Source organism: Lycorma delicatula, chromosome 1, assembly GCF_047948215.1.
Source record: "Lycorma delicatula isolate Av1 chromosome 1, ASM4794821v1, whole genome shotgun sequence".
Lineage (NCBI taxonomy): Eukaryota > Metazoa > Arthropoda > Insecta > Hemiptera > Fulgoridae > Lycorma > Lycorma delicatula.
In genome coordinates, this window is record NC_134455.1 from 132831765 (window position 1) to 132854499 (window position 22735).

At 36.0% G+C, this 22735-nt stretch overlaps 1 protein-coding gene across 1 annotated transcript in view; it reads right to left on the reverse strand.

Annotated features, from left to right (window-relative positions):
• LOC142318190 (putative cytochrome P450 6a17) overlaps positions 1-10974 on the reverse strand; it is a 37174-nt gene extending 26200 nt beyond the window's left edge. The window contains exons 1-2 of the mRNA XM_075354742.1: positions 10866-10974; positions 2808-3027 (exon numbers count right to left, since the gene is read on the reverse strand). Coding sequence (XP_075210857.1) covers positions 2808-3027 — 220 coding nt within the window. The 5' untranslated portion in view covers positions 10866-10974. The remainder of the gene's footprint in view (positions 1-2807; positions 3028-10865) is intronic.
• Positions 10975-22735: the final 11761 nt, after the last annotated feature.

The following is a 22735-nucleotide window of genomic DNA, read 5'->3' on the forward strand; positions in this document are numbered from 1 at the left end:
TGTGGCACCCCAGTGTGGAAGAGAGCCATGGAGATAAGGCGTAACAGAAGACTGTTAGAGGGAGTACAACGCCGTATGGCTCTTAAAGTGGCATCGGCATACGCCTCTGTCTCGACTGAGGCGGTGCTGGTGGTGACTGGGATTAGAGTCATCAATACCTTACCGGCCGTGGGGTCTTTCGTTCATACCTATGTGGACGAAGAAGAGCTGAAGACCTCTTCTGCACCTACTGTCTGGAATTAGACACGCCGGAACACGTGGTATTCTAGTGCCCGCGCGGTGGGACGAAGAACGCCGCGACTGTACTGCCGTAACTGAGCAGTTCGAAGTGGGGACCATCGTTGGAACAATGTTACGCAGTTCGGTGGACTTCGACAATGTGATAGGGGTTGTGTCGGGAATACTGCAAATGAAATACCGGGAAGCGAGGGGGTGAGGGATAGCTCCGTGCGGAGCTGCCGTTCATCCGTGCTCGCTCGGGTGGTCGGTGGTCATGAAGTGCGGGGGCTCTCGAGCCCCTTAGCTAAAAGACTGAGTCCCGGCGGGGCCATCCCTCCGGGGGTGTCCCCGTTAGAGGAGAAGCACAAAGGACCGATTCCCGGTTGCTGGGTGTGGCCGGGAACGGCATAGCCGGGCATGGCATTTCCCTCGTCTGGCGATTAGAGGGAAAGGTACCTCCCGGAACCATGTTCTTGCTTAACTGGAGGTCTGGTTCCAGAAGGCAGGGGAAAAACCGACGCATAAGGAAGTTAGCGTATTCATTACCAGCCAACAGGAGGTCTTCAGTCTAATCAGAAGATAAATTATATTTGTCGGACACATATTTACACTTTTGATAATATTATTTATAATAAGTACATTCTGTATTTTTAATGTATAAATAATCAGATCCGTGTATAAAATACATTGTCTATTTTACTTTTATTGTATCTTTCAAACGAATCAAAATTTTTCAAAATGGTATTTTTTTTTTTAATTTTCTTATAAGAATAATATTTTTAAAATAGAATTAATTTTTTATATTTTTAAAGAGATCATATTGACAACCTTTTGTTTTACATAAATTATATTTCAAATTTGTGTTTAGTACATAGCCTTCTATAAGTATTAGAAATCTTAAAGTTGGAACCTCACGTCTTATAATTAATGGATCCCTGTTTTAATTAATATACGGTGTTTCTAAAATGGTAAGCTGGCTATATTTTTCGGATTCTTCTTTTAAAACTAAACAAAAAATATCATTAAGAAAAATGGTAATTTCTCCTTCATTCTCCCCCCTGTCCACCATTTTGTTATTTTTATATAAAAATGTATATCTCAAGTTCGGATAGAGGAATCACATTAACATTTGGTAAGCGTATTTTGAAATAAAGTTTTAAAATTAACAAAACTTCAGGACTTACCTTCGCAAATTACAAAATGGCGGCCTTGTTTATTTTTCAATCCGTTATATCTCCATAAATATAAATTTTATCAAAATGTATGTTAGGCTAAAATATTAAGCCTTTTATTTTACACAAAATTACATTTTATTTTTTAAAATAGGTTAAAATATAGCTGAGTTATGGGTGAAAATTGATGTAATTTTGTGTCTGTTTTCATCTTCTTCACTTTATGTTTAATTCGATGAAATATTAATTGTTTTTATTTACTGTTAATTCTAGTATTGTAAATTAGTATAAAATTAAGTAATCCTGCTTAATTAAGTAAATTAGGGTCTGATCTTACAGCCACTAGCAGTATAAACAGCCCAGTAAGACCAGTTAAAAATCAATTCAGCGGAGTACCACGAACCAGTCTGCGAGGCGTTACGACGTCGGTCCTGCAAGGGCAGTTCTGCGAGGAACTGCAAGGTATCCAGTTCGATACGATTAAGGTGACGCCACGGAGTAAATCCAAGTATACAATAAATATTATCGGTTAGTTACAGTAAAACTGTAAGTGAATAAGTGAAAGAAATAATGCAATACACTTCGTTTATAAACTGTAAGGGTAGACAAAAAAAGGGATTGGTAAGTGAATTTTATAAGATTGTTTGTAATACAAGGCTAATGGTTAAAAACGGTTAAAACTAGCGGTTTCTTTTGTTAATGGTTCTTAATACTAGTTTTCTGTTTATATACCAGGTACAAAATTTCGTACGATTATTTATTTTCAACTCTGTCCTATGTGTAATCTGTATTTATTACTTGCTATTAACATTATTATGACTATTTATCAAAAATGCTGTCAAAAATAATGTGTTAGCTGAACGGAGTAGAAACTGGTACTGAGCATGTGGAAGGGATGAACAAACCGGTTTAGCACCGACCGGTAGACACAGCGTTGCCAGTTCGCTCGCAGTGTTACCAATTTCATTACTTTTCTCACACACTTCGTATTATTATTATTATATTTATTGCCATTGTTATTATTATTAATTTGTCTGGTTGTAATTTGAATATTTTAAACCAATAAATTGTAATTATATAATCATTCTAAATTGTCAACAACCTCTCAATATCCTGATAGAGCCGCGCGGAACCACCACGCGACAATATACATACTGTGTGTACTTATGTACATACATATTTCTGGAACTTTTCAATACTAAAATTATGCATTGGTTTAAGAAGATTATAAGATGTGACGATGCTCAAATATCCTGATACTCATTATTTGACCCGCATACCAAACAAATCTTCCCTTATATAGTACACTGAACAACTATACGGTTTATCTATATAGCCTGGAAATTAAACATATTTAAATAGATAAATAAATTTTAATGTTGAAAATAATTTGAACAATGGATAATTTTATGTTACCTTTTAGTTTAAAGTATAAGTCCTTGAAAACAAGTCCAACAAAACGAGTTGACAAAATAAAATCTTTTCCGTTACCAAAAGGAAAAACTGGTTCAAGACATGGCACATTACGATCCTTCCAATAATTATAATTTTTTGTCCAGAAACGATAAAATATTACAATAAATACGATAATTCCCAGTAATATTTCAAACCAGTAGTTTCCAATGGAGTGACTCATCTATAACAAATTTATTTTCATTATTATTATTATTATTTTTATTATTATTATTAAAGAGTTTTCCATATTTAAAGACAAATATTTCGAGAACTAAAAGAAATTTTTCAACGGGAAATTACTTTCAACTTTCATATGAGGTCTCTAGTACGACAAGGTATAATATTCTGTTGAATACTGATATTGATGCCGCTGTCACTGAAATTCAAGATGTTATTATCAAGGAAATTGATAGAAATGTTTTATTGGCACGCAATAAATCAGCCAGATATCCTGTTTGGTTCTCAAATAATCTGATACGTCTTGGCGCTACGCGTTCCTTATATGAGAATAAGAAATCTCAAACTTTTTCTAACTGAGCGAAAATCTGATTTGTTTCTGAATGCAAGACGCACAGATGTTGCTAATAAATATAATGGGAGGGTTGACTTCATTGTATCAAATGAAAAAATTATTCATTAAAGGCCTTAAGGGACTATTTGTATAACTTTTCAATTACATTGATTTGTGTTTTTTGTTATTTTTTTGTTTTGTTTTGTGTTCAATGTACAATAAGCCAAGGCAAGCAGCTGTTCTATTGTGCCTAATACATAAATAAAATATTATTATTATAATTTTGGTCACCGGCGTCATACCCATTGCTATTTTGGCAAGGGAGCGCCAGGCGTCCTACAGGAGGCGACGGGCAGGTGAAGATCGGGAGACCATTGCTAACGAAGAACGCACACGCATGTTTCTCGCATGGCAACAGACCTGGAACCAGAAAATCAGAGGACGATGGACCACAAGGCTTATCCCTCTGGTCAGACCATGGACGGAGCGGTGGCATGGAGAGGTGGAGTACTACATAACCCAGTTTTTAACGGGGTGACGGATACTTCTGCGATTACCTCCATGTCATAGGGAAAGCGCCGTCCCCAGACCGCCTCTATTGCCCCGGTGTACGGGACGACGCCGAGCACACCGTTTTTAAATGTGCTCGGTGGGCGGCAGATCGAGGGACACTAGAGGTGGATCTCGGAGCACTGAGCCCGCACAATGTGGTTGCGATGATGTTCCGTGACCTGAGAAACTGGGAGAGTGCAACCCGATTCGTCGGCAACATTCTCAGGACCAAGAAGGGAGACCTGGATAGCCCTGAAAATTAGGTAGCGGCCTTCTTAGGCTAGTATAGGAGGGCCGGAAGTAATGTCTTAAACGGTTCCGGGTCGAGTCCTGGTAGAAAAGAGGTTGGTTTTAGTCGGTAGTCTGCTGATGTGATTGTATAATACCATCAGTGGGAGTCCGACATTCCGTGCGTAAATGCCTTTCCACCTCTCTCTCAAAAAAAAAAAAACTATTAATTCTATGATCCTCAGATATTAAAATTGTTGAATAATTCTAAATATGGCCTGAGAACGACATCCTGTATAACCAGCCTGAAAGGTACAATACATGATATAAAAAGAATTGTCTGGAGATATTTCTGCCGGAATTGTTGAACGGTCTAAATGAGGATTTACTGGATCCAAAGAAGTATAAATTAAAAAAATCGGGTTAGGCTGTGTCAGGGCGCACGGCCGTTGGTTTAACGTTAAATTGTACAAATATTAAATAAAAAGTTTTTTTTAAATTTATTTAATACTCAGGTTTCAACTGATTACATCAGGATTATCAGGTTTTTAACATCAGGTTTTAATTGGTAAAACTGATAAACATAATTTTTGTATCCTAACATGCGATACATGATTTTAATCTGTTTTTTGATGCTGAAAACAAATATGAACTCAGAATCTTTCCTATCACCCAACACTTTTGAAACCATTTAATTAAAGGATTTTTCCATTTTTCAATGTATAGTTAGCATTTTAAGCTCCTGTATTGTATTATGTTAGCTAATTTTTTATTGTTTTACTTTGGTAACATTATTTGTAAGCTATAAATAAATAATACTAGACAAAAAATTAAATCATATCATAATCACATATTATGACATATTTACCTGTGGTTTGGCGTGAACCAAAGGATTATGTAACCGATTGTTACTTTTGTTTAACAAGTGTGTCTGGAATTGCTAAAAAATGTAAAAATACTGTAAAATATTCTTCATTCCAATCTGCAATCAGGCCTGTACCTCACAGTGAAATTATTCCAGTTCCTGAGCCACCTGTGAATGTACGTTTCAAAAGCAGCGATGAAGGCAGTACTGAAGAAAACAATGATAATTTTGATTTTGAATTATCTTCCAATAAGCCACATCTTATATCACATGGTGAATTAAATCACTTGGTTAGGGATTTAAATTTATCAAAAAATCAAGCTGAACTGTTAGAATCAAGATTGCAAGGTTGAAATTTACTTAAAAAGAATACAACAATTTCGGCCTTTCGAACCCAACAAAAACAACTTTCCCAACAAAGTCAACTTTATTGATGAAAATAATTTGGTTTATTGCACAAATATTGATGAGCTTATGTTGCACTTAGGACAAGTTCATAAACCTGAGAACTGGCGCCTTTTCATAGATTCGTTCAAGTATAGTTTAAAAGAATTCTACTATACAACGGTAACAATTATCCTTCGACACCAATCGCTTATGGTATTAATTTGAAAGAGACATACGATGTGATGAAAGACGTTCTTGAAGAAATAAATTATAAAAAACATAGCTGGAACATATGTTGTGATTTGAAAGTTATGCTATTTTGTTGTGCATGCAGTTAGGTTGTACTAAGTACATGTGTTTTCTGCGTGATAGGACAACCGAGCTAGGAATAAAGATTATGTTACCAAAGAGTGGAAGAAACGAGACAACATAATTCGAAGTGGGAAAAATATTATTCATGAGCCCCTAGTTGAACCCAAAAAAATATTTTACCCCCTCACCATATCAAGCTAGGATTGATGAAAAATGTTGTAAAAACAATGAAGAAGGATGATCCCGGATTTTTGTACATCATGCAGAAATTTCCGTAATTAAGTGTTGGAAAAATCAAAAAAGGAAAATTTGTTGGTCCTCAAATAAGAGAACTGGTCAAAGTTGATGCATTTAACTCGATGTTAAATAATGTAGAAAGTGTAGCTTGGGCTTCATTCGAAGACGTTTGCAAAAAATTCGACAATTACCACGATATTGTTAATCAACTTCTTAGTTCATATAAAGCTATGGGATATAATATGTCTTTGAAAATACATTTCCGCCAATCACATCTGGATTTTTTTTTGTCAACCTCGGAGACGTAAGTGACGAACACGGTGAACGTTTCCACCAAGAAATTTCAGTGATGGAAAGGCGCTATAAAGGGAAATGGAATACTAACATGCTAGCCGATTACTGTTGGACATTAATTCGGGATGTGCCTGAGGCTATTTATAAAAGAAAAGAATCAGCGAAATCATTCACACAGGTATGGCCATGCAAAATTACAAATTTTAATTATATTTTCCCTTAATTTTTTCTAAAGCGTAATTTATTTAAAACTAAGGATGATAGAAACATTGTATTTACAGATATGTAATGTACGCAAAAAAGCAATTCAATAAATGTTATCACACTTAGAGAAACATTAAAATAATTCTTTTTTGTTTATCAGTGTAATTATTAATTATTTTTGTCATTTATTTAAATGACAATTTGAAATTTATAAATGACAAAGTTATTTCTGTTTCTATTTATTATTTTTTTTTTTTTGGAAATGTGAAGTTGATTGCTTGGATGACTCATTGATGAACAATAATTTCTCTTTATATGTTTACGACAAAACCAATATAGGGAATGTAATAACAAAGTAACCAGTATTTTTAAGTTTGTCCGCTGTCTTTACGTTTCAGTCCATCTTTTTCCCGCGTGATAGGAATACAATTTATTATGTATATTAATATTTTCAGCCATATTAGACACGAATCTCAAATTTGGCAACCAAGTAATTACAGAACGTATTCTGTTAGCAATTTAGATTTATTTTATATAAAAATGAGAGAAAAAAAAGATTTAATTAAATTTTGAGTAAAAAATGAAATAATGAACTGTGAATTACTAAAAATATTACAGAAGGATTTTGGGTATATCGACATCAAGGGTTTACGAGTACTATAAATGGTTTCAATATCATGCTGAAGATGACAAGAGATGACTTCCTAACATATCAAATACCGATGAAAATATCGATCAAATAAAGGGCATTCTGATAAATAATCATCAAATCTATATTAGAAAGTGTGCTGAAGAGATGAATATCTTTTGTAACTCATGTGAATCAATTTTAATTAACATTTTGAGTATGAAACTAATAGCAGGAAAATTTGTTGCCACACTAATCGATACTTTTTCGTTTCTCCCCCCGCAAACGTTTGCCACCTGTTACGTTTTTCACCTGGTAAATAATTTAAAATAACAGGAAATATTGGTATTAACAATAACCAGGCTGGAGAAATAACCCACTTTCTTTTTTCTGTTTAGCCACCGGTAATTACCGTCACGGATTACTTCAGAGGATGAATGAGGATGATATGTATGAGTGTAAATAAAGTGTATTCTTGTAGAGTCTCAGTTCGACCATTCCTGAGATTTGTGGTCAATTGAAACCCAACCACCAAAAAATACCGGTATCCACGATCTAGTATTTAAATCCAAAATAATGGTAGTTTTTCGTTTAACGACCATAAATTTTTTCGCATTTTTTCACGTAAAAATTAATTAATAAAACATGTTTTATAGTAATTGATGAATAACACATTCGAAAAATACTGTAGTAACCCTATCTATATGATATATATATATATATATATATATATATATATATATATAAATAAATGTTTGTTTGTTTAACCCGTATGAATTCCTATACCATTCATCTGATTGCGATTAAACTTTGGTGTGCGCGCGCCCACGAAGGTTTCTAATTACTTTGGACCCACTAGGTGGCGCTGAAGTCGAGATATTTCGAAAAATTGTATTTATGGTAAATGCTTTATTAGCGGTTTCCCAGGAGGTGGGGTCTCCAGGGGTGGAGGTCTAGTCGGTAGTGCGCAGGAATACACACGCATTTTCTGTAACAGCTTGCGGAACCTGTAAGCGAGTCCGATACTGCTTCGGCGCCCGTAAATGGGGTTCCTCCACCTCAAAAAAAAAAAAAACTTTCTTCTATATATATATAAAAGGCAATGTTCTATGTGTGTTCGGTATACATTAAAAACTACTGGACTGATTTACGCGCAGGTTTTTGCAAAATGGTCCGCGTTGTTTGGAGAAGGTTTAAAGCTATTGAAATCCTCGATCTGATTAGTAGAAAGAAAGGTACAGGTATTTTGAACCGACTACTGTGTTTAGAGAGTAGTGAATTAAATCCGATAGGTAGTGTTGTTTTGCCAATTGGAATGGAATGGAATGCAAAGTTGGCGGGAGTTTATTACTCCCTACTTTATCGCAGAACCTGGACAGAGTCCCTTGCTGCTGGATCATTCTAATCGGGCTTGTTTTTTAAAAGGGTTATTTTTAAATAGCGGGTCTAATTTTTAAGTTTTGTTTATTTTTTAGTGATTTTAAGACGGATTTAGTTGCATTCCAATCCGTTGTTGAACCAGCGTTATCGAACCCATTTTATGGGCCGACCGCGGAAGGCTAGGCTTATGAAGCCTGTCCTCCCGACGCAATTCCCCTTCAGACCGTCCACTGAAGTCCTTTCGGTGCTAACGCTTAATAGGCTAGCAGGAATACGCCACAACGGGGCACTAACTATAAGGAGGGAGCAATGGGACCCCTACTCCGGAGGAGTCGCAATTGCTGGTTTATTTTTATGTAACTAGTAAGTTTTAGAAAGGAAAGGTTGTGCAGAAGTTCTTCATCCACTTCTGTTATAGCTGCCTTCCAGGACGCATCTCTGCTGGGCTCCGTTCCGGACTCCAGTCCGTGATGTTGGGACGAGTAGAGGGTCTTCCTTCTTCTTCACCTTCTTCTTCTCCCTCTTCTTCTTCCGTTGCCAATTGGATTTATTTACATTCTGACTTTTATAAAGTGAAAGATTAAATTTTGTGAAGTTCCGTATTGTTCTGTTAGTTTCTTAATGTTCAGTATTAATTGCGATGGTTTTGTAGCCATGTCTCTTTTCGTTAAAAAGTTATTTTTCACCGACTATTCTGTTTAGAATGTGGTTTGAATTAATTCCGATAGGTAGTGCTGTTGTTTTGACAATTGGATTTATTTACAGTCTGACTTTTATAAAGTGATAGGTTAAATTTTGCGAACTTCCCTAATATTCATTTTCTTAATGTTTTAACTTTCATTTGTGTTCATTTAATATATATATATACTCAAATCTAGTAAAGACGAAGCATTCCCGGGTCTAATAGTAACTCAATAAAAATAAACCAATAGAATGTTAAAGAAAACACATTAACAGGCTGTTCTGTACCGGTCATTATAAACATTCTCTATATTAACATATTTTACATATTAAAAATATAACCATTATTGCTTATAATTATAAATATAAATTATTAATATAATCTAACCAAACCTAACCCTACGCTCGCTTCGCTCGCCAACCTTGACTATTTAATAGTAACATTTTGATTATTTAAATTATAAATAATTGCAATAATTACTGAATTTATTATTTAAATAATCGAAACATTAATGTTAATAGTCACAGTTAGCAAGCGAAGCGAGGTTAAGTTTGATTAAATTATATTTATAATTTCTCTGTAAATATCTCCAAATACCCACTGATTTAAAAGAATTCTAATTCTATTGAACTTTCTTTTTGAAAATGAGGACTCGTCTACTTCTACCATCATTTTTTGACCACCTACCTTTTTTGGGTTTTTTAATAAATAATCAGCACATACTTCGCTCAGGTACATTTTCCAATCCGTTATTGCTTCATTTGACTTTACACTGCGCTCGTTTCGTTCGCTAACATTGACTAATATGTTTATAGGTAAAATATTTTAACACTCCGAGTTGGTCTAGTGGTGAACGCGACTTTCCAAATCAGCTGATTTTGATGTTGAGAGTTCCAGCGTCCATGACCTAGTAAAGGTAGTTACTTTTAAACGGATTTGAATACTAGATCGTGGATACTGGTATTTTTTTGTGGTTGGGTTTCTATTAACTACACATCTCGGGAATGGTCGAACTGAGACTGTACAAGATTATACTTCATTTACAGTCATCCTCTGAAGTAATACCTGAACGGTAATTCCCGGAGGGTAAACAGGAAAAAGATGAAAGAAAAGATAAAATATTTTAAAATATTCACAATGACCGGTAAAAAATAGAATGTTAGTGTGTTTTGTTTAATGTTTTATTCATCAATTATTATAAAATATTCTATATTAAGTCATTTTTATGTGTAAAATTGCGAAAATGTGGGAGGCGAAAACGAAAAAGTGTACCCAAAACATCATTATAATATACTTCATGCTCGAACTATTAATTTATCTCTATCATTTTTTCAAAAATTAATTTACTACGTTTTGTACTATATTAATTACAAAAAAGTCAATTAGAAAACCCAATAAAAACAAATAACGTAAAAATACATTTCCTGTTAAAGCAAAGCTTTTTTGAGTTTTATTTTAGATTTTTCAAATAGTGTATTAATTTTTTTAAAAATTGCCTAATACGGATGTAAGGGGTTCGGATGGATGAACATCTAGAAAATTGAAGTCCCATTCTGCAATATTATTGTTAGAATGTTATATATCTACTTGTAATTAAAATCGTCAATCATATTTTTACTTTGTATTAGTATAAAATTTATATTTTATTACACACATACGCGCGCGCCCACACACACACACACACACACACAAAATCAATCTTATAATCAAATGATGATAATAATATATATATACTTTACCCTTATTCACAGCTTTAAAAACTCATATAAATTAATAATTCATTTAATTTTTAAATGCCAATTTAAAGAACTCGCTCTTTAATGAACTGTCTTAGCAGGAATCAAATAAGTGTTTGAATATTTAACTTTAAATACAAATAAACATGATAAATTTTATTACAAAGTTTTGAAAACATAATTAGTTATAAGTAGGGGTTATCATTATTTACAATTGAAATATTCCATTGTTTTTTTAATTCTTTGCACAATGTTTGAAAAGTGTATTACGTAAAGAGACAATTTTGTTATTGTTGTTATCTTTGTGACACTTTACTGATACAACCATAGAACATACTATACTATAATCACTTATAAGATTATTTATTTATTTAAATGAAGTCATTCTTCAGAATTGTACTAAGTAGCCTTATATAGATATGAGATATTGTCGAATGAGCAACGAGGGTGTTCACCTCATAAATAATATTAATTTTAACCTCGTTCATGTACCTTTTTCTCAGCTCTTATAAGATATAGAATCATGGTTTTTTTATTGTTATTTTCGTTTTATTTTTTTCTATCTACCTAAGTAGAATTATTAGTTTTAATAAAACCTCACTGTCTTAATTACATTTCTGAAAATTTTCTAAAATTGAACAATTTTTTCCTGTATAAAATATATCAATATATAATTATGTGCAAAAAATGTGTTTATATAATGATAAAATAATAATTGTGAATACCTGGTTGGTTGGTTAACTGGCATTTCTCCCGCCACCATTCCATTCGGTCGCCCTAGAGCATATGACCAAATGCTCTTGCCAAAAACGGCTACCGTACCTCAAAATCAGTTTAGCGACCAATAATCTAATAGCTCCTAGTGAGCTTACCTAACAGCGTAAGCGAGGTGCCATACACCACCTGCTTACGTGTCCCAACCGCTCACTTGTCATACAATAAAACTAAATCGGGTGGCGCAACCCTTGTTATTATATTAAAAAGTTAGTAATTTCCTGTCACGCCTCGGTCGCTGAATGCCAGGTAGTACATTTTCCACCATTTAAAGCGCTTGGAACTTTATCTGGCTGATGGCCAGCCATTATCTCCGGATTTTTTTTTTTTTTTTTTTTTTTTTTTTTTTTTTTTTTTTTTTTTAACCTCCGAGCGTGTGTGAAAATGCCATGCCTGACCGGGATTCGAACCCGGGACCTCTGGGTGAAAGGCCGAGACGATAATATACGATAATATCTCAGGATTAGCTTCCCACATCAGCACGGTAGGAGTCATTATACTTTACCCTTGATTAATCTACCGATGTCGGTTGAACAACGCAACCTCATCGAGGAACTCCCACACGGTCCGACAATGCGGTTCTCGCCACACTGACTCGCCGTTTATGAGCGGCCAATTTTCCTCTTGACCTCTAAGTTCCAGGGTGGCCAGGTCTCTGCCACCCCCCCCCCCCCCAAGAACAGGGCAGTCAAACATCATATGCTTATTGTACTGGACTTCCCCGTAGCCGCACAGGTCATTAGCTGCCAGGCGGAACCGAAACAAATATTGGTTTAAATTTACATGGTTGGAGAGCACTCGGGCTCCCGTTGCCCTTAAAAACGAAGGAGAGGTATACAATGCCCCCAGATCCTGTATAAATCTATACAAGGACCTTACCTCAGTCGTGGCGTACCATTCTTGCTGCCATGCTTCCATCACGAGGCTGTAAAGCCTCCTCCGAAGCCGGAAGATGGACAACTGTTCGAAATTTTGAACCGGTGCATTGTTATCACCGTTCCGCTCCGGTACTGGCCCGGCTCGAAACCGCATCCCAAATACCTCGGCTTCCCTGCCTCTTCGCAATTTCCACATAGTCAATGTTTATATTTATATTAGGTAGATTATATTTTTACCAGATGAATACCTAATAAAAATTTCGAATTTCTGTCATTTATAGTTTTTTTAAAAAAGATACAAGAAGTGGGAAGATTGAAAAATGTGGTTTCCTAGAAACAGCAATTGAATTAATTATTCACAACTTATTTTTCCTTTTTTATCCTCCAGGAATCACCAACAGGTATTACTTCAGAGGTAGATATGTAGATTCCGGATTATATGCAACATAAAACGCTTGAAATATGTATGAAGAATGCTTAAAATATGCATGAAAAGTGTCAAAATATGGAACTTTAAATAATAAAAAAATAGTAATTTTTAAGTTTTTTATTTCAAAATCAGCGTACAATTAATAGTGGATTAACAGATCGATAAATAACAATTATTTAACATTTTGTTACTTTTTAAACGTAAACAATCATAACTGGGCAGTATTTGAATTTGGATGCTATGTTATCAGTTATTGTTTCTGGCAAAAGTTCACCTGTCCCATTAATAAAACTATCAATTTTACATTAAGGTTCAAAGCCTGGGTTATAGTTCAAAATGTTTTCAAATTTTTCTTTAAGTTTACATGGGAATACCTCTGACAATGTGGAGTTCATTTGGTGGATTTTATTCATTAACTGAATAGATTCAGTCAACGCCAAACCTTGAGTTTCAAGCTTTTTAATACTCGCAGGTATGTGGGAAAAATTAGTGCTATGTTTTTTTTTTTTTTTTATACTAAAATCGTTAAATGTTTCCTTCACTAACAAACTGCCATAGCTTGTGCACTATCAAATTCGTTTGCTACACATTTGATGGCCTTGAAATGTTCATTGTAAAACAATACAGCTTCAATCCACGTTCCCCATCGAGTTACGACTGGTTCGGGAGGTAAAGGCACATTTGGAAGTTTTTCTTTATAGGCCTTATTGCGAGCAGGTACCTTAAGAAACACTTTCTTTGTTGATGAAATCATTTTATTTTTATTCCCAAACGTGGATCGTACTTCTTGAGCGAATCGATATACTCCGTGAGCAAAGCACGTCACATGAATCAAATTGGGATAAAATACTTGGAGGTCTTTGGCTGCCATGATTATATAGGGAGCAGCATCTAAGAGAAATATAAACACTCTTTCATCTGCAGAAGATTCAGGCAATATTTTTTTTTAATACGCTCATTCACGAATCTGGCGATCGTAGAATTAAAGTTAAAAATCTTATGTGGACATCACATGACTTCCTCTTACACCTATTAAATAACATACACATTTTTATAAGTACATAAAATTTTATTTCATTAATAACTTCTGATATTTTTATATTTTTTATTATTATTTCATTATTGTTTATTGTAAAGATGTTTTTAAAATCAGAGATTAATAATTATTAATAAGTCAATACATTTAAATTGAAAGAAAGGAAATGAAGTCGGATTCGAACCGATGTGCCTTCCCCTTGTAAGACCCAAATATTTCATTCGGCTATAACTCTAGAACCAATGAAAATAAGTACCACTTATGGTATATCGTTGAAAAGCTCTCAATAAGGACTTATTACTTCAGTTAAGAAACTGTCTAAAATCCGAATTTTTGGATTTTGGGCTTTTTTGGACACTTTGGTCCAGTCGATTCCAACCAGAAGGGGAAGTGTGCAACTAGATTTTACAACAGTTCTAAATCGAAAATTTCAACATTCTACGGTTTTTGAGTTATGCGAGATACATACATACTAATCAAAATGGATTCAGGGATGGTCAAAATGGATATTTCCGTTGAAATCTGAGATCCGAAAATTTTCACCTCACAAGTCTTTCTTTACTTTGTACAAGGAAATAAAAAATTGTTTAATATTAAATAAGAATTGAAGAAAGAAGCATTTGGAAAAATATAGTTAAAAGAAGAGAAATTTATAGACCACATATTAAGGCATCCTGGAATAGTCGCTTTAAATTGTAGGGACAGGTAGAAGGAAAAGATTGTGCTGGCAGGCAACGTTTAGAATATGTAAAACAAATTGTTAGGGATCTAGGATGTAGGGGGTATACCGAAATGAAACGAATAGCACTAGATAGGGAATCTTGGAGAGCTGCATCAAACCAGTCAAATGACTGACAATCACAGGTTAATAATTAATAAATCAATATATTTAAATTTAAAAAAAATTATATATATATATATATATATATATATATATATATATATATATATATGTATATGTAGTCGGATTCGAACCGATCTATCTTCCCCTTGTAAGATCTAAATCTTCCATTAATTAAACTTTTATTTGGCTGTAACTCTGGAACCAATGAAAATAAGTACCACTTATAATATCGTTGAAAAGCTCTCAATAAGGGCTTATTACTGCAGTTAAGAAAAAGTCCAAAATTCATTTTCTTTTTGGATTTTGGGCTTTTTCGGACACTTTTGCTCCAGTCGATTGTAATCAAAAGGGGAGGTGCACAAATGGATTTAGGATTGTTACAACAATCCTAAATCGATTTTCCTTTGAAATCTGAAAACCGAAATCTTTCATCACAATACTTTACTTCGTACAAGGAAGTAAAAACATGACTGCTAACTCTGAAAAAACCTTTTAATGGCTGTTTATTGTAACAAAATTAAATTAAGTTATGAAATTGTTTAATATTTATTATTTATTAAAATTTAATTTAAATTTTCATACGTTGTTTACATGTATGATTTTCCGTACATTTCGTTCACTCTGAAGTATTTATAACAGGTTTTATATTGTACATCGTTTTCATAATACACTTCAGAATTTGTACAACATCATAAGAAATTTATCATTGTTAATAATTTAAAATATTTATGAGTACATATAAGAAAAAAATCTGGTTATCTGTTTCGAAAGTGTTTCGTGTTTGTTGAGTGTATAATAATGAATTCGCATCTAATCCTTAAAAAACAAATTTTTTTTAAGCTATGAACACGCCCTTGATTATCGTGCTTATTTATATTTAATTCTATTTACTACATATTTGAATTATTTTTTCGTAATCTTTTGCTTTTTATATCGTGTTACCGTTATGTTTTATTTTTTATTGTAATTGTTTATATTTAATAAAGGCTGTTAAAATTAAATTTCATTATCTTTTAGAGATACAAAAATACTTAGTTTATAAACTGAGTTATTCAATTAATTGAGTAATAAGATAATAAATTAAATAAGAATTTAAAACGGGAATTAATGATTTTAGCCTTAATAAAACGCTAAACCCGTGATCATATAAAATACAGTATCTTTTATAGTGACACCGGATATAAGGACATATCCGATATACTGACCAAAAACTTGTGTTTTGGTTGGTTTAGTATGCTGTTAATACATAAATAAACTAGGCTCAGCCAGTGTACGAGCTTGTGACGTCACGAGTTGACTGCGTATTACAAGTCGGCTTGAAAAAATCAACTCCGCGTATCAAATCGAAGTATTACTTATCATATTGTACACGGTAATAAATATCATATTTATATATTTTTTTTGTCTTCAGTCATTTGACTGGTTTGATGCAGCTCACCAAGATTCCCTATCTAGTGCTAGTCGTTTCATTTCAGTATACCCTCTACATCCTGCATCCCTAACAATTTGCTTTACATATTCCAAACGTGGCCTGCCTACACAATTTTTTCCTTCTACCTGTCCTTCCAATATTAAAGCGACTATTCCAGGATGCCTTAGTATGTGGCCTATAAGTCTGTCTCTTCTTTTAACTATATTTTTCCAAATGCTTCTTTCTTCATCTATTTGCCGCAATACCTATTCATTTGTCACTTTATCCACCCATCTGATTTTTAACATTCTCCGATAGCACCGCATTTCAAAAGCTTCTAATCTTTTCTTCTCAGATACTCCGATTCTCCAAGTTTCACTTCCATACAAAGCAACACTCCAAACATACACTTTCAAAAATCTTTTCCTGAGATTTAAATTAGTTTTTGATGTAAACAAATGATATTTCTTACTGAAGGCTCGGTTAGCTTGTGCTATTCGGCATTTTATATCGCTCCTGCTTCGTCCATCTTTAGTAATTCTACTTCCCAAATAACAAAATTCTTCTACCTCCATAATCCTTTCTCCTCCTATTTTCAAATTCAGTGGTCCATCTTTGTTATTTCTACTACATTTCATTACTTTTGTTTTGTTCTTGTTTATTTTCATGCGATAGTTCTTGCGTAGGACTTCATCTATGCCGTTCATTGTTTCTTCTAAATCCTTTTTACTCTCGGCTAGAATTACTATATCATCAGCAAATCGTAGCATCTTTATCTTTTCACCTTGTACTGTTACTCCGAATCTAAATTGTTCTTTAACATCATTAACTGCTAGTTCCATGTAAAGATTAAAAAGTAACGGAGATAGGGAACATCCTTGTCGGACTCCCTTTCTTATTACGGCTTCTTTCTTATGTTCTTCAATTGTTACTGTTGCTGTTTGGTTCCTGTACATGTTAGCAATTGTTCTTCTATCTCTGTATTTGAACCCTAATTTTTTTAAAATGCTGAACATTTTATTCCAGTCTACGTTATCGAATGCCTTTTCTAGGTTTATAAACGCCAAGTATGTTGGTTTGTTTTTCTTTAATTTTCCTTCTACTATTAATCTGAGGCCTAAAATTGCTTCCCTTGTCCCTATACTTTTCCTGAAACCAAATTGGTCTTCTCCTAACACTTCTCCCACTCTCCTCTCAATTCTTCTGTATAGAATTCTAGTTAAGATTTTTGATGCATGACTAGTTAAACTAATTGCTCTGTATTCTTCACATTTATCTGCCACTGCTTCTTTGGTATCATGACTATAACACTTTTTTTGAAGTCTGACGGAAATTCCCCTTTTTCATAAATATTACACACCAGTTTGTATAATCTATCAATCGCTTCCTCACCTGCACTGCGCAGTAATTCTACAGGTATTCCGTTTATTCCAGGAGCCTTTCTGCCATTTAAATCTCTTAATGCTCTCTTAAATTCAGATCTCAGTATTGTTTCTCCCATTTCATCCTCCTCAACTTCCTCTTCTTCCTCTATAACACCATTTTCTAATTCATTTCCTCCGTATAACTCTTCAATATATTCCACCCATCTATCGACTTTACCTTTCGTATTATATATTGGTGTACCATCTTTGTTTAACACATTATTAGATTTTAATTTATGTACCCCAAAATTTTCCTTAACTTTCCTGTATGCTCCGTTTATTTTACCAATGTTCATTTCTCTTTCCACTTCTGAACACTTTTCTTTAATCCACTCTTCTTTCGCCAGTTTGCAATTCCTGTTTATAGCATTTCTTAATTGCCGATAGTTCCTTTTACTTTCTTCATCACTAGCATTCTTATATTTTCTACGTTCATCCATCAGCTGCAATATATCGTCTGAAACCCAAGGTTTTCTACCAGTTCTCTTTATTCCGCCTAAGTTTGCTTCTGCTGATTTAAGAATTTCCTTTTTAACATTCTCCCATTCTTCTTCTACATTTTCTACCTTATCTTTTTTACTCAGACCTCTTGCGATGTCCTCCTCAAAAATCTTCTTTACCTCCTCTTCCTCAAGCTTCTCTAAATTCCACCGATTCATCTGACACCTTTTCTTCAGGTTTTTAAACCCCAATCTACATTTCATTATCACCAAATTATGGTCGCCATCAATGTCTGCTCCAGGGTAAGTTTTGCAGTCAACGAGTTGATTTCTAAACTTTTGCTTAACCATGATATAATCTATTTGATACCTTGCATTATCGCCTGTCTTTTTCCGTGTGTATATTCTTCTATTATGATTTTTAAACTCGGTGTTGCCAATTACTAAATTATACTTCGTGCAAAACTCTATAAATCGGTCCCCTCTTTCATTCATTTTGCCCAGCCCGTATTCACCCACTATATTTCCTTCCTTGCTTTTTCCAATGCTTGCATTCCAACCTCCAACTATTATTAAATTTTCGTCTCCTTTTATGTGTTTAATTGCTTCGTATACACACTCTACCTCATCATCATGGGCGCTTGTAGGCATATAGACGTTCGTTGTCGGTTTAGGTTTTGATTTTATCCTTATTACAATCTATTTATCTCTATGCATTTTGAAATACTCTACTGTCTTCCCTATCTTCTTGTTCATTACGAAATCTACTCCTGCCTGCCCATTATTTAAAGCTGAGTTAATTATTCTAAAATCACCCTACCAAAAGTCGTTTTCCTCTTCCCATCGAACCTCGCTAATTCCTACTACATTTACATTTATCCTATCCATTTCCCTCTAAATTTTCTAACCTACTAACCTTTTTTTTTCCACGCTCCAAATCGTAGAATGTTATTTTTTCATTTTCTGGTGACCCCTTCCTTAGTAGTCCCCACCCGGAGATCCGAACGGGGGGACTAGTTTACCTCCCAAATATTTTACCAAGGAAGGCGCCTCCCTCATTGCCATATGAAAATGCAGAGAGCTACATTTTCTTGGAAAAAAAAGCAGCTGTAGTTTTTCAGCTTTCAGCTGCGCAGTACTCAAAGGACTGAGTGATGCTGTATGGCCGTTTAAGTCGTCCTGTCCTACGCCCTTAACAACTACTGAAAGAGCTGATGCCCTCTTTCAGGAATCATTCCTTAGTCTGGCTCTCAACAGATAACTCTCCGATATGGTTGTACCTTCGGTCCAGCTACTCTGTGTCACTGAGCACTCAAGCCCCCTCACAAACGGCAAGATCTCATGATTCATAGAGGAAGAATAAATCAATATATTTAAATTTAAAAAAAAGGATATGAATTCGGATTCGAACCGATGTCCCTTCCCCTTGTAAGATCCAAATATTTCATTAATTAAAATTGTATTTGGCTACAACTCTAGAACCAATGAAAATTACTACCACTTATGATATGTCGTTGAAAAGCTACCAATCAGGACATATTACTGCAGTTAAGAAAAAGTACAAAATTGGATTTTGGGCTTTTTGGCACGTTTGGTCCAGTCTATTGAAATCAAAAGGGGAGGTGCTCAACTAGATATTACAACAGTCCTAAATCAAAAATTTCAACATTCTACACTTAATCGTTTTTGAGTTATACGAGATAGGTACGTACTGGCTTCACGCCGAAACTAGTCAAAATGAATATTTCCGTTGAAATGTGAAAAACGAAATTTTTCGCGATCACAATACTTCCTTTACTTTGTACAACGAAGTAAAAATTTTTGACCGAAATTAGCTGGAGGGAAATTAGTAAAGAATCTTCCTGGAGGATATTTGTAAGATAAAATAAGTCATCTAAATTGGTGAATTTGATTAAAATGAGGATTGATCTTGTAAATCGTCTAAAAAAACTGGGACTGGGTCTTTTATACGTCTGCCTCCAGCCGTACCTCTTTCCTAGGGAGGGATCCAGCGGGGTCTCGGTCTTTTTTTTATTACCCACGAACTCAGGGGGTCCCCGCTCAGTCATCAAGAGTGGTCAACCTCAGCGAACCACCTTCTCATGAGCAGAGCTGCCCCTGTAAGACCCTACCTCTAGGTTACCCCGTTTCACTCAACTACGTCTCGTCCAGTACTGAAGTGCATCTTTCTGTGATGAAGGTAAGAATTTATAATAATTCTATGATATGGACTAAAGTTGTTTTCAATCAAGACCTAATTGATAACCGGTGGGAGGGAGGCTTTCGAACGCATTTTTAATGTCTAGGAGAACAACCAATGGTATCTTCCGTCGACGCCGAGAACCACCCGCTCTTTCTCTTGCCCAGTTAATCGCGTACTGCAGAGCGTCAACCGTAGATCTTCCTTTGACAAAACCGAATTGTTTGTGAGACAATCCGCCTCTCGTTTTCAGTTCAGCCCCGAGTCTGGTGACATTCATTCGTTCGAATAATTTCCCACTGGTATTTAACAGACATATTGGTCTGTATGTAGTTTCTCCTGGTTTTGGTTTTTGGAATCAAGACTAATCGTGTGTCTTTCCAACAGTCTTGGAAACATGTCTTTTCTAGTGCCACGTTGAATGCGTCCAATACTGTCTGGAATGGAATGGAATGGAATGCAAAGTTGGCAGGAGTCTATTACTCCCTACTTTATCGCAGAACCTGGACAGAGTCCCTTGCTGCTGGATCATTCTAATCGGGCTTGTTTTTAAAAGGGTTATTTTTTAATCTCGGATCTAATTTTTCAAGTTTTGTCTATTATTATTTTAGTGAATTTAAGACGGATTTAATTGCATTCCAATCCGTTGTTAAACCAGCGTTATCGAACCCATTTCATGGGCCGACCGCGGAAGGCTAGGCTTATGAAGCCTGTCCTCCCGACGCAATTCCCCTTCAGACCGTCCACTGAAGTCCTTTCGGTGCTAACGCTTAATAGGCTAGCAGGAATACGCCACAACGGGGCACTAGCTATAAGGAGAGAGCAATGCGTCCCCTTTTCCGGAGGAGTCGCAATTGCTGGGATATTTTGTCTTACTGTAAGTTTTTTTTAAAATTTAGACCGCGTTTTTGTTTTATGCGCGACTTACCGTGTTTGACGTCTTCAAACTATATAACTCGCGAAAACTTTTCACTCGCGACCCCGGAAACGCGTCTGACGCACTATTCCGTTTATGGCTCATGCGATATGGAGGCCCCTAAGCCTGGTTTGTCGATTTTCGGCTACCGCACCGCACCATCACGGTGGTTCGTCCAGTACGGCGTGAGGCCGCTTCCTTACAACTGTCGGAGTTGGGTCCTCTCGGCAGATGTCCCGAAGATGACTGTGTTCGGACACAGCCGCTCTCCCGAACAGTCTGCGCGCCTGCGCCACCCCCACCTCGGACACGGATTGAAATCTCGCATCAGATCGGAGAGTGGCGTTCCTGACGAACCACTGAGCTCCAAAGATCGTCCGCAACGCGATGTTTTGGACGGCCTCGATCTTCTTTTGAAGCGAGGAGCTCAACACTGCCCCCCATGCCGGGTAAGCATATGTTAGAATCGGCAGTACGTACAGCCGAAAAATGAGGAGCTTAGTTGCCAGTGGGTACGGGCTGGCACTGTTCAGCACTGGGTATAGCGAGGCTCTGGCAGCCTTAGCCCTCCGGGTCGCATAATTTACATGTTCGCCGAAGGTAAGCCGCCTGTCCAACACCACCCCCAGGTACTTAACTGTTTTCTCAAAAGGGATTTTCTCCCCTGAGATTTCCAGCTCTCTGGTCGGTTTACGTGTCTTGCATGTGAACATCACGGCCACCGATTTTTCACCGTTGACCCTGATTCTCCACATGTCGAGCCACGGTTCCACTAAGTCCAGCTGCCTTTGGAGCCTCCGGACCGCGTAATCCACATTTGCGGATTCGTAGAAATATGCCGTGTCGTCTGCGTAAAGGGCCGTTTTGACCCCTTCCGACAGCGGCATATCGTTCACGTACAAAGTGTACAAGAACGGGGAAAGTACTGCTCCTTGGGGAACCCCAGCGGCTATTTCTCTGGTGGAGGAAATCGTTTCCCCTACGCGCACGACAAAATGTCGGTCTAGCAGATATGACCGCATCAGTCTGACATAGCGGTACGGGATCGCCGATCGCGCTAACTTATAAAGCAGCCCGCTATGCCAAACTTTGTCAAAGGCCTTGGCCACATCCAGAAAAACGGCTGCAGTCACCCGTTTCCTGTTCAGGCCTCCGACAAGGTCGTCTATTATTTTTACCAGTTGGAGGGTGGTTGAGTGACCCTCCCTGAACCCAAATTGCTCGGGCCGCACTTCTCCCTCCATGTATCGCCTCAGTTTTTCGAGAAAAATCCTCTCGAACAACTTAGACAATACCGGTAACAGGGAGATTGGCCTATAATTCCGTGGGAAAAGTAAACTTTTCCCCGGTTTGGGTAAACATACGACTTTGGCCGTTTTCCAACAATTCGGGAAATATCCAACGTACAAAATGGACGTGAATATCACCGAAATTGCTGTAATCACGGAGGCCGGTATGTTCCGGAATGCACGGGCGCTGATCCCGTCGACACCCGGGGCCTTGTCGGGGCTTGTGGCCTT